The sequence below is a fragment of the Arachis ipaensis genome, chromosome B9 (genome assembly GCF_059453495.1).
Source record: "Arachis ipaensis isolate K30076 ecotype BB chromosome B9, ASM5945349v1, whole genome shotgun sequence".
NCBI classification, from domain to species: Eukaryota; Viridiplantae; Streptophyta; class Magnoliopsida; order Fabales; family Fabaceae; genus Arachis; species Arachis ipaensis.
Genome location: NC_142444.1, coordinates 18,044,580 through 18,057,411, shown reverse-complemented (window position 1 = coordinate 18,057,411; position 12,832 = coordinate 18,044,580). Strand labels below are relative to the sequence as shown.

General features: G+C 37.2%; 3 protein-coding genes across 3 annotated transcripts; all 3 read right to left on the bottom strand.

Annotated features, from left to right (window-relative positions):
* Positions 1–1,039: 1,039 nt before the first annotated feature.
* Positions 1,040–1,783, bottom strand: LOC148543907 (uncharacterized). The gene has a single exon (XM_021111624.2). The coding sequence runs from the start codon at positions 1,778–1,780 to the stop codon at positions 1,040–1,042; it is 741 nt and encodes a 246-aa protein (XP_020967283.1). The 5' UTR covers positions 1,781–1,783.
* A 95-nt stretch (positions 1,784–1,878) lies between these two features.
* Positions 1,879–2,238, bottom strand: LOC107619508 (uncharacterized protein At2g29880-like). The gene has a single exon (XM_021111625.2). The coding sequence runs from the start codon at positions 2,236–2,238 to the stop codon at positions 1,879–1,881; it is 360 nt and encodes a 119-aa protein (XP_020967284.2).
* A 410-nt stretch (positions 2,239–2,648) lies between these two features.
* LOC148543906 (uncharacterized) lies at positions 2,649–3,760 on the bottom strand. Its single transcript, XM_088498769.1, has 4 exons — positions 3,599–3,760; positions 3,051–3,114; positions 2,890–2,958; positions 2,649–2,794 (listed from the first exon to the last, which is right to left on the bottom strand). Exons 1-4 carry the CDS (start codon positions 3,758–3,760, stop codon positions 2,649–2,651), a joined length of 441 nt encoding a protein of 146 aa, XP_088354895.1.
* Between the last annotated feature and the right edge of the window lie 9,072 nt (positions 3,761–12,832).

The following is a 12,832-nucleotide window of genomic DNA, read 5'->3' as shown; positions in this document are numbered from 1 at the left end:
ATAGAAGAATTTTTTTTTTGTGTTTGGATGAAAGAAAAAGTAAAAAAAGAGAAAATCATAACCAAATAAAATTACATTAATACCCTTCTTTATATTATATATAAATTATAATATACCAATGTATTTAATTTATTTTTCTAATAAAAAAATTATCCAAATTATATTTCAAAATTTTAACGTGTTTTTTTATTAAAGATAATATTTTTTTGAATTTATTTTTATGAATTTATTCTTTTCTATTATCTTTTAATGTCATAAATAAAAATATATATCATTCTTTTTAAAAATATATAAATAAATAATCTCGTAAAAGAATAATAAAAACTACTCATACTTTACATCATTAATCTCTTTAAGCATATTTAAAAAAAAGTTTCACTAAATTGTATTTACAAAATAAAATATTATTAAAAGTTGGTAACATTTCTTTTCAAGTACGTGCGACCAAAAATCATATACAATTTTTATAAACATATAACAAAACGCTAAAAAAGTAATAACCAAAAGAATTTCTAGAGAGTACATTTTATCATCAGACAACACTTTTCAAAAGGGTAATTTTTCATGGTCAGTGACATCGCCTACTTCCAAAAAATCAATTCTACATAGCTTGAGCCATCTGTACCCATCTACTTCAAAAAAATAAAGTTTCTCCGAGTCACAAATATTAACACATGATCGATTTTTACTTATACTAAGCAGTGTACTTCTTGTTCCCAAACATTTTCAAGTTATGATTCATGCACGAGCATATACAACAAAGACAAATTAATTCAAAGATCAAAGTTGATCATGATAATCTATTTTATCGATGTCTTTCTATTTAAACAACCAATCAATCTCAAAGTATATATACATAAAGTGATTTCCAACCATGGTTAACATAAATAAAACAGAAAATGATATCTTCTTTAAATACATGAAGATATACCCATAGTATATGACACTCAGAAACCCGTAATCAATTAATGAAAGCAATAACCTCAAATTAATCAGAAATTAAGTGCGTATAAAAGTTATACCTGTAATAGTTAATGATTTATGAAAGTACCATATCTCCTAAGCGAACACCAGCAGCTGTCATGAAATGAAAAAGAGCATCCAATCGCATTTCAGGTGGGATCCCAAAAATTTGGCACTTTTTCTGCTCATTTTCACATAAAAACTGATAACACTGCATCCGAGCTGAACCTATCAGTCCCAATTCAGTCAACATGTCCCATACATCTGATTCGCTATAAAGGCGAGGCCTACTTTGTTGCATAATAGCCAACCCTTTCTCAGCAATTGCAACTTGTCTTTCAATTAACGAGACTTGCTTTTCGGCAACCGAAACTTGCCTCTCAGCCATAGAAGCTTGTCTCTCAGCTGATTCAACCTGCCTCTGAGCTACGTCATGTAGCTTGCTAGACAGATAAGTACCCTCTTTGACAGCATCAGCCATGGTAGTAATTTCCAAAGCAACTTTCTCATATTGTGCCTCCAAAAAATCATTTATAGGAGACTTACGCTTTGTTTCTCTTGACGTTGAAGTCCCACCTAATTGATTTGGTTGACTATGAGGAGCACTTGGTGAATCTAAATTAGCAGAAAACGTTGGGGTATCATGTCCCATAATAACATCTATGTCAGAAAATTCAATATTTTCAAATGAGTCATTCAAATCAATGTGATCTCTATCAATTTCTTGAATCCTTTCTCGTGACATAGCAGCCCCTTTACCAGTAGCTCTATCAGCTCCGAACAACTCCTTCAAAGTATCATAATGCTTAATTTGCATTTTTTTTATTTTTCTGCTTGTGGTTTCTCCTACATAAACAAGTGTTGAAATTATTCATTGACTAACTTCATCAATAGTATAAGTAATAAAAGCAAAGTTTAAGATACCTTAATGAAGTCTTGCCACACTTCCTCTTCAGCTTCAAACTTTCTAGTTACAGGATTCCATGCAAATCCACTTAAGTGATGAAATAAGTCATATGCCTCAGCAAAATGATCTTTCAATGTCTTCATTCTATTCTTTATGTGATTCTTTGTTATGTGAGGGCCTATTGCTATGCTCAAAGTCTTCACAACATTGGCATATGCTTTAGTTGTCCACGAGCCATCATGCCTATTACCTTTCGATGCTTCCTCTGCTAATGCATTTAGCAAAACTTCATCCATATCATCAGACCATCTTAAATTGTCTTTCGAAGGTTGATTAGCTTCTGCTGTTTTATTTCCCTTATTCGGCATTATCTAACCTGTAATAATCCAATAAAAAATTCAATCAAACAATTCTGAGTGTAAACTATACATACATATATATACATATTCACATTTAAGAAACATTATCACCTATAATGATTGATACACATTCCACATTTCGAATGCAATGTTATCTCTTAACAACGATGCATGCCTATATTCCTCATCACGTGGTTGATTTGATTGTGATCTATCTATGCTTTGTTCTTGTAGCAATTCTCAATCAACAGCATCAATTATAGACTGATCAACATCGACACCCATTAAAAAGTTATGTAGTATGCAACATGCCAAAAAAATGTCTCGCATAATTTCAAATGAATAATAAGATTCTGTGTCACCGGCTATAATTGGGAATCTTTTCTTTAAAATTCCGAAACATCTTTTGATGACCTTTCTTAATGAAGAATGTCGGTGGTTGAATAATTCTTTGGAATTTTGTGGCTCACGTACTGAATACTCTTCAAGTGATACCGAACACCTCTATATGGTGTCAGTATCCCAGGCTTTAGCATAAATCCAGCATCACCTAGATAGTATTTTCCTACACCAGTTACACACAAAAATTTAAAGAATTGCATACTTTGACTATGAATTTAACTTTATATAGACGATTTCGTAAATAACACTAGCACAGACCTTCGGATATTCGAAGTGGATGTTCCCTACTTAAAGAATCTTTCAAAATTCTTGAGTCAGAGGCAGTTTCTTCCCAACCAGACAAAACATAAGTAAATTTCATATCAAACACATAGGCAGCAAAGTATTTTGTGTGGGGTGATCTTTTTTTTCCCGAAAACGAGGGGCTTCCGCCCTTGATACCTTCACACGGCTATGAGTACCATCTATGGCTCCAATGCAGTCCTTGTTTGGAAAGTATATTGACATATTAACATAACAATTTTGTAATTATTTCATACACTATTTCATAAATGTCACTAACTAAATTGAAAGAGTTAGTGCATGTTTGGGCGCCATTATTTTGTTAAAAAAATATCTTTTTTCAATGAAAAAAGATCTTTTTTTATTTTTTAACGTGTTTGGCAAATTTCTAGTAGTAAAAGTAAAAGCACTAGTAAAATAAAAAAAAGATCTTTTTTGAGAAGCTGTAATTTACATCTTTTTTTAAAAGATCTTTTTTCCTTAAAAAAAGATGTTTTTCATGTAATAAATAAACAAAAAAGTACTTTTATATTGTTATACCCAAATATAATTGATTGATAAAAAGACCTTTTTACATGAGATATCCAAACATAAAATTACTTTTACTTCTCTATAAGATCTTTTAAAAAAAGATAACTCGAAAAAGATCTTTTGTTAGAAGCTCACCCAAACAAACCCTTAGTACCTTAAAAAACGGATAGAATTGACTATTATCATGTATTTCATAAGGAACATCCTCACCAGACGGTTGCTTGAAGAAGTCTCCCTCTAACGATAGAATAGCATGTACGACATTGTGAAAGTGGCGACTAATTGTCTCCCCTGAGCGGTGAAAGAAGAAAGACATGGTTCTAGTTTTCACATCGTGCTTTATAATATGTAAGAATTTAGCTACTTGCTCTTCAACCGTAGATCGAGTTGAATCCTTTACTCTATCAGTTCCTCTTAACTTTTGACACAACAGTTAAAATGCTTCAAGACTCATACGTATGACATCTCAACATTTGTCAGACTTCAATAACTGTATCATTAATTGAGCACGCTTGTTTTCTCTTTCCAAGTTTTTGTCATTAATTTGACTAGGCCTAATGCATGTACCGTAACACATGTAAGAGATGTGACACAAATATGTTATCTCTTTTCTAACTCTTCCCTGACACGAGTTAAGATTTGTATTGGTTCAGGTTGATATACATCAGTAGAAGTGACTTGATGTACTTGAATTTCTAAGTCATGTATGACGTTCGTTCTATCTTCTAAATTAGCATCTTCGATATTTTCGTTATCCATCTATAAAAATATAATGTTTAGAATGGACAGATCGATAGTAAAAGTAAACAGAAAGTAACATATCTTGTTACATTCTAACAATTCATTTGTTGAAGAAAAAAAATGAAACTAAATGCCGAGAAAATATGGTTTCACCTTACGCAATATAAACATACCTTGTTATGAGACACTTATCTCCAACGCCTAAATGGCAAACTCAATGCCAAAGCTCTCTGTCATAAATAATAAACATACACTGTAAGGCACATGGCATATTAATTAATGCATTGACTTATCACCAAAATTAAGTGGACTTAGCTACCAACAACACTTAATAATTTAGACGATAACAAATAAGTTAACCAACACAAGATTTAGTATAATTTCTGAAAGAATGGATTCAAGATACGTTGAACAAACCTTTTGTAAGTGCACCAACGAAATAAGCACACTATTTTGCTTAGCTATTTAGAAATTAGTAACAACTAAACCATGGACAATTAATAACACATTATAACCAGAGGCAAGTAAGAAAAGTCATTTAATTTAAAGAACTTTTGTATGATTTGAATTTCATCATAAAAAGAGAGATGAACAAAAATACTCATGATGACATTCAAAAAAAATATAAGGTTTCAGCATGTATGTTGTAACACCCTATTACACAGAGTTTTACGCTTAAGTCGTAGAACAGAGGTAATATGGTGTTACGGACCTCTAGATAGCAAAATAAATACATAATAGAGAATAAGATAATATACTAGGAGCCTTGAAACAAAACGGGTAAGCAAAAATTGCAAAAGGAAAAGCGCAATGCTCAAAGGAAAGGATTACTTACGCGCTAAGAAACCTAATAAAAACATGGTAAAGATAAGCAAAAGAATAAGGAACGGCCAAGGGAACAGCATAACTAGCCCCTGACTCAGCCTGCGAAGCTAAGGCTGGCAGGAGGATATATATAAACATACTTAAGTATCCCCAAAATACACCAAAACATCAAAGTAAACTCCTATCTCTCCCTAATCCTCTAAGAGGAGCAGCATACATAAGTTACTTGGAGAGTAAGCTAAACAAATATATACATATATACAACCAAAAACCAAAATACACCCAAGGACTACTTCGCTTCTCAAGATCCAGACGCCTAGCGAGGAGCCTCTCAACCTGCATCTGAAAAACAACAATACAATATGGAATGAGAACCGGAGGTTCTCAGCATGGTAAAAGTGACACGCGCATAAGAAATACGGTCCTGAGAATGCCATATGCAATCCTAGAACTTCGTTATTCAATTATCCAACTTAAGTACTAAACAGAAGCCATAAACAGGGGCAGGTATTCTAAATCTACCTAACTTACTCAAATTCAATCCTAATCTAACACCCAACCGTTTCTCCATTTCCTCCATCAATCATAATGCAACAGAAACAAGCAACCAAACAAGTTCACGCACAAGTAATGAGCAGATAGTACAAATAGCAAGTATAACAGATAGCAGGTGATATATATCAATTAGGCATACCCAGGAAATTCATATCAATCAAAACAAACAAATGCATATGATGCATGCCTGTCCTATGGCTGATGGAGCCCATCTGTCGGTTATCCAGCCAACCCGACAAGTCCGAAAACCTTAGACTATCCCCCGTCGCGCATCCCCAAGAGTCTATGCATAGAGTTCACATTAAATCATCATATAAATCACTCAATGGGGGTTATCCATACCCAAGAATTTATACGTGCCCGGTCACCCTTACGACGTAGGGTCAACAGAGTATCGAGAATCAACCTGGAACACGTGGTGGCGAGCCACGGTTTTTATCCAGGGAAACTCGTTTCTCAGATATCATCATTCATAAGCCATTTCATAGTCATAATCATTATTTAATTATTCATCAAGCCATGGCATGTTAACTCCTTTTATTAACAACCTCCCTTTCACATTTTTCATCATCATTCCCTTATAATTCATCTTGATTACCCTTTTCGGGTCCTGACCAAAATATTTATCAAACTATTCTCAATATTCTTAATATCGAATAATCTTAAAATCAACCCAACCCTAACATTAAATCAATCACATCACACTAAGATTAAACTTTAACTTCTCGAACCCATGACTATCACTAAGACATCCTCGACACTATATTTTCTTTTCTATTTTTAATATAACAAATGAACTCAAAATTATGCAAATTTTATGTCCAGGCGTTCATATTAAAATAATCTTTCTAAAAAATCAAAGATCATAATTTTCTAATTTCTTTAGCCTTAAGAATAAAAAAAAAAAACCGTGACTACTCTGCAGTGCGTAAAACCAGAAAAACAGCAGCAGCATGTGATATTCAAAATTCAATATAAAATCCAAGTTAAATCCAATTACTTTAAAAAGTAATATAGTTTAACTTTACTCATCTAGGTTTCTTTCTAAATTAGTTCTGAGTTAATATCATTTTTAATGAAGAAGTTACATTACCTGGAAGTTAAGTAAAAATGAGTCAAATCTGTTTTAGAAACCAACATGTTTAGTACATTTCAATTTGAATAACTTTTATTACAAAACTCCAATGAAGCTAAATTTTGATTTGGGATCTCCTAGATCATCTAGAAACAAGTGTGTCCTAGTTGCAACCTAATTGCTATTCAATTCTAAGAGCTACAAGCATTGGAAGTTGATGCATAGCTTGCTGAAATCTGTTTCTTTTCAGCTTTGACAACCAATATTCAGAAATTTACAAATCCCAATCCTCAACTTCTAAAATTCTGAAGTTTTATAAAAATAAAGCCAGTTAATCAAATTTTATAATAAAATTGGTTTCGTTTCAAAACTCAACTCGTAGAAGTCGCAGCAAGACAAACAAGTTGCTGCCCTGTTTGATCTTTTCTGCTGCAGGACAAATTTAACAACCTAACTTTAAAAATTTTCCATAAATTGTATATTTAACAAAAAGGTCCCAAAATTTTCAGTTTAGTTCCTTATATTCCCAAGTTTATCCCAAAATTTGTCTCATGAAATTCTGATCATTACATAATTAGTTACAGCATATGCAATACCACCACAACACAACTCTACATCCTTATTAACAAACACCAATCCTAATCCATCATAAATAAATATAAGAGCACACCATTAATAACTTCCACACCTCATAATTCCAATATATATATCCACCAACAAATCTATTCCAACAACATTATAAGACTAATCATTAAATATAACAAATAATTCAACTTATCCTATGGTTCCTCTAACCTAAGTTTTCACAACACCGTAAATATTAAACGTGCGAAACTTAAACCATACCTTGGCCGATTAGTTAATTCACCCAAGGAAGCCTCTCAACACAAAATTACAGCCCCTCCAAGCTCAATCAAACAGTCCCAAAGCAAGCCTTGTCACCAACAAAGCTCCAAGTAATCCAAATTCAAGTCCAATGCATAAACACCCTCTTAAACTACACCTAATACACATATATATGTTCCAATTCAGTTTTCTATTATCAAAAACAAGATTGTGCTAGGGTTAGAGTGTTCTTACCATACCCATATGCTCAATAGCTTGAGCCCACAAGTTCCGGAAGCTAACTTGAACCTAGAAGATAGAAATTGGACAAGATTCACCATAGATTTTCAAGTTTACCAAAGAAAGAGGGATAGGAATTCTGAACTTAATAGGAGGCTTACTAGTGAAATTGTTCGGATAGAAAGGTAGAGCTCGACGCGCTGAGCACGTGGCAGCGAACGGTGCGGCGATCGGAGCCCGGACGGAGGAGTTATGGTGGTGAGAAGGAAAGGTGAGGGTTAGGTTTCTTCTCCTCCCCCCTTGTTGTTTGTGTCGTGACTTTAGTGAAATGGAGAAGATGAAGCTGCTGCTTCATTTATGTTATGGGTCAGGTTGGATCAACGGGCCCGGTTTGGGCCCCGGTTCAACCGGTTTGGCTCTTCCGGTTCGATTCTGGGCTAAATTTTCGAAATTGGTATCAAAATTCTCGTTTTGACGAGCTCTATCCTATTTTGATATTAGTTTTGCATTTTTAGCTTTCCTAATAAAAATTCAATTTATTAGCTAATAATTTACCGATTTTAGCGGGGTTTACATAATCCTACCCACCTAATTAAGAATTTTGTCCTCAAAATTCAGAGTGAGTTACCTGAAAAGAGGTGTGGGTAGTCCTTTTGCATCTCTGATTCAAGCTCCTAGGTATGTTCTTCAATACCAGCCCGACTCCAAGCTACTTTCACCAAAGAAACTTCCTTTCCGCGGAGACGTTTGGTGATGGTATCATCAATCTTAACCGGAGTTACTAGAAGCGTCAAGTCTTCTCTCACTTGGACTGATTCCGGCTCTAGGACATGACTAGGATAAAAAGTATATTTATGAAACTGCGATACGTGGAACACGTCATGCAGGTTCGAAAGATGTGGTGGTAATGCGATCCTATACGCCACTGGTCCAATTCTCTTCAGGATTTCGAATGGCCCAATGTAACGTGGATTTAACTTCTTGGTTTTGATGGACCTCCCTATTCCAGTGGTCGGAGTCACCTTCAAGAAGACGTGTTCTCCTTTCTCGAATTCTAAGGGCTTCCGTCTTCGGTCAGCATAGCTCTTCTGACGGCTTTGAGCTTCAAGCATTCGACTCCGAATTCTCTTTATTTGCTCAATGGTTTCACTTACCATTTCCAGTCCTATCAAGCTCTTTTCTCCTGCTTCGTACCAACATAATGGAGACTGGCATTTTCTTCCATACAAAGCCTCATATGGAGCCATTCCAATACTTGCATGATAGCTATTGTTATAAGCAAATTCTACCAGAGGCATATATCGATCCCAGCTCGCCGGTTGATCCAAAATACAAGCTCTTAACATGTCTTCCAAGGTTTGAATTGTTCTTTCTGATTGGCCATCCGTCTGAGGATGATAGGCAGTACTTAGGCTTAATTGAGTGCCAAAAGCTCGCTGAAATACACCTCAGAACTATGATGTAAAGCGAGGATCTCTATCCGACACAATGGTGGAAGGTACTCCATGTAATCTCACAATCTTCTTTATGTATAAGCGCGCCAACTCCTCCATAGAACAACTTATCCGAATAGGCAGAAAATGAGCTGACTTGGTCAATCGATCTATAACCACTCAAATGGCATCACAACCTGTGCGAGTCCTTGGTAAGCCCAATACAAAATCCATAGCAATGCTCTCCCATTTCCACTGTGGGATTTCCAAAGGTTGAAGGGTTCCTGCTGGCCTTTGGTGTTCAATCTTGACTTTTTGACAAGTTAGGCATTTGAAAACATGTAACGCCACATCATTTTTCATTCCTAGCCACCAGAACATCGTCTTTAAGTCTTGGTACATATTGGTGCTTCTAGGATGAATGGACTACCCACTCTTGTGAGCTTCCTCCAATATGCTTTATCGCAAATCCCCGACATCTGGCACAATTATTCGGCACTTGAACCTCCACAACCCATCTTTATCTTCTGATACTCTCCATCGCTTGCCTTTCTCAATTGCCGGCAAAATCTTATACAATTCTTGGTCATTTTGATGAGCCTTTATCAGTTCAGCCTTGAAGTCGCTTGAGATCTGTAATTGGCTTAGGCATAAATTCCCAAACTCCTCTCTGATTCCCAATTTCAATCCTTGGAAGGCTCTCAACAACTCTTTCTCTCTCAGCATCATCCAGGCAGCACATAGGGATTTTCTACTCAAGGCATCTGCCACTACATTCGCCTTTCCTGGATGATAGTTTAGCTCGAAGTCATAATCCTTCAGGAGTTCCATCCACCTCCTCTGATGCATATTCAATTCTTTTTGTTCAAACAGGTACTTCAGACTCTTATGGTCTGAGAAGACTTGAAATTTCATTCCATAGAGATAATGCCTCCAAATCTTCAAGGCAAAGACAATGGATGCTAGTTCCAAATCATGAGTCAGATAATTTCTTTCATGTGGCCTTAACTGACGTGAGGCATAAGCTACAACCTTATGATGCTGCATCAATACACATCCTAAACCTTTTAAGGACGCATCACAGTACACCTCGAATGGTTCTCTCGGCTCAGGCAACACTAATACAGGGGCGGTAGTCAATCTCTGCTTTAAGGCAAGGAAACTCTCCTCGCACTCGGAAGTCCACACAAAAGGAACATCCTTCCTGGTCAGCTTAGTCAAGGGTAAAGCGAGCTGTGAAAACCCTTTAATGAACCTTCGATAATAACCCGCCAAGCCTAAGAAACTCCTGATTTCTGTCACTGAAGTTGGCCGCTCCCAATTCATCACCGCCTCAACCTTAGCAGGATCCACTGCTATTCCTCGCTTACTCACCACATGACCAAGAAATTTTACCTTAGACTTCCAAAACTCACACTTGGATAGCTTGGCATACAACTTCCTATCCTTCAAAATTTGTAGCACTGTTCGCAAGTGTTCTGCATGCTCATTCTCGGTCTTAGAATAGATAAGAATGTCGTCAATAAACACAACAACAAACTTATCCAGATACAGATGGAAAATTCTGTTCATGTAATCCATGAATATCGCCGGAGCATTAGTTAGTCCAAAGGACATCACGGTATACTCATAGTGGCCATATCGCGTTCTGAAGGCGGTCTTAGGGATATCCTCATCTCTTACCCTTATCTAGTGGTATCCGGATCGCAGATCAATCTTGGAGAACACGCCAGCTCCCTGTAATTGGTCCATCAGGTCATCAATCCTTGGCAGCGGATACTTGTTCTTCACTGTAACTTTATTCAGTTGCCTATAGTCAACACATAAGCGCATGGTTCCATCTTTCTTCTTCACCAGTAATACTGGCGCACCCCACGGAAATACACTTGGTCGGATAAAATTTTTACCCAATAGATCCTCCAATTGAGACTTCAATTCGGCCATTTCTAAAGGCGACATCATGTAAGGAGCACTCGAGATTGGTCCAGCCCCAGGTACTAAATCAATAGCAAACTCAACTTCCCGTTTTGGTGAAAATTCATCAATATCATCAGGAAACACCTCTAAAAACTCACACACAACTGGGATTTGTTCCAAGTTCTGATCATCACCCGAAACACCCGCAGCCAACAACAATATCCCCTGACATTCAACCCCAGAACAGTTCACCATCATAGAATTCAAGTAGTAGTTGTTCACTACAATCGGCCCTTCAGTGTCTTCAGGAAAGAAATACACTGTTTTCGCCGAGCAATCTAGTAGAACACGGTTCTTGGATAACCAGTCCAATCCCAGAATGAGATCAAGACCAGTCATCGGCAAACAAATTAAGTTATGCACGAAATCACGCCCTTGTACTCGAAAAGGAACTTGGGGGCTCCCTAACCTAGTCACCATAGCCTCGTGGGTAGAATTGTATACCTTTAAATCATACCCCAATACTACTATTTTCAATCCTAACTCATCAGCCTTCTCAAATGCAATAAAAGTATGTGAAGCCCCAGAATCCAACAAAGCATTCAAAGTTTTACCCGTCATTTCACAGTTACCTCTGATCAATGCCTCTGACCCCTTAGTGCCTACTGAAGAAGTAGTGTATACCCTTCCTGGTTGCTGCACTCTGCCTGTCTCATACTTCTTCTTCTCTGGGCAACTACTAGCCAAGTGTCCCGGCTGCCCACAGGAGTAATAGACTCCAATCTCAAGCCTATATGGTCCTGAATGATACTTTCCACATTTGTGGTAACTCATATCCTGCTGTGGCTGCTTACCCTGTCTCCTTCCCTGATTAGCATTGGTATTAGGCCTCCTAGAGTTGCCTTGCCCCTGATTGTTCTGGAGGACAAAGCCACCACTCTTGAACTGTCTGCCTCTGGGTGCAAAATTTCTCCCTGTGGTCCTCTGGAATGGCATCCTCAGACTCCCTTTTTCTAATGCAGTCCTTCTAATACAATCCTTCGCCACCCTGGTCCTATTCACCAGCTCAGAAAACACCTGGATATGCATAGGCACCACAAAGCTCTGAATGTCACTCCTAAGGCCTCCTTCATACTTTATACATTTCCACTCAGCAAAGTCCTCAGGAGCTCCCTGACAGATGCGTGAGAAGCGGCACAATTCCTCAAACTTACTGGTGTACTCAGTAATAGTCATTTGGCCCTGTTTAAGTTGAAGCAGTTCGAGCTCTTTGGCATTTCTGACTGAGGTGGGAAAATATTTCTTATAAAATTCATCTCGAAATAACTCCCAAGAAATCACAATCCCATCAGACTGCAAAATGTGCCTCATGCCCTACCACCAGTGCTGAGCTTCACCATGCAACTGGTAGGTCCCAAACCCAACCCACTGCTCATCCGAAACTTGTTGGGCTTGTAATGCTCGCTCAATGGCTTATATCTAGTTATCAGCATCGGTTAGATTCGAGGTCCCTCTGAAAGTTGGAGGGTGAACCTTTAAGAAGGTAGAGAGCATCATTGGACCATTATCGCCATTGTTCCCGTTATTAATTTGGTTTCCCAGGGCTTCAGCTGTCGCTTGCATTGCTGCTGCCATGTTGCCTAATGCAGCCATGAAGTCTATAGGATTAGGAGTGTTTCCTGATGCCTCAGGCATGGCATTGCCTATGCGGCCTCCACCTCGCCCGCGTCCGCGTCTGCGAGTAGACATCTGGTCCCTATACACACCAAACAAGTGA

Coding starts and splice junctions, on each gene's coding strand:
- LOC148543907 (XM_021111624.2), bottom strand. CDS start 1,780: ATGCAAATTAAGCATTATGATACTTTGAAGGAGTTGTTCGGAGCTGAT.
- LOC107619508 (XM_021111625.2), bottom strand. CDS start 2,238: ATGCCGAATAAGGGAAATAAAACAGCAGAAGCTAATCAACCTTCGAAA.
- LOC148543906 (XM_088498769.1), bottom strand. CDS start 3,760: ATGTCTTTCTTCTTTCACCGCTCAGGGGAGACAATTAGTCGCCACTTT. Junction 3,115..3,598: donor AATTCTATCCGTTTTTTAAG/GTACTAAGGGTT, acceptor TTTCCAAACAAG/GACTGCATTGGAGCCATAGA. Junction 2,959..3,050: donor ATCAAGGGCGGAAGCCCCTC/GTTTTCGGGAAA, acceptor CTGGTTGGGAAG/AAACTGCCTCTGACTCAAGA.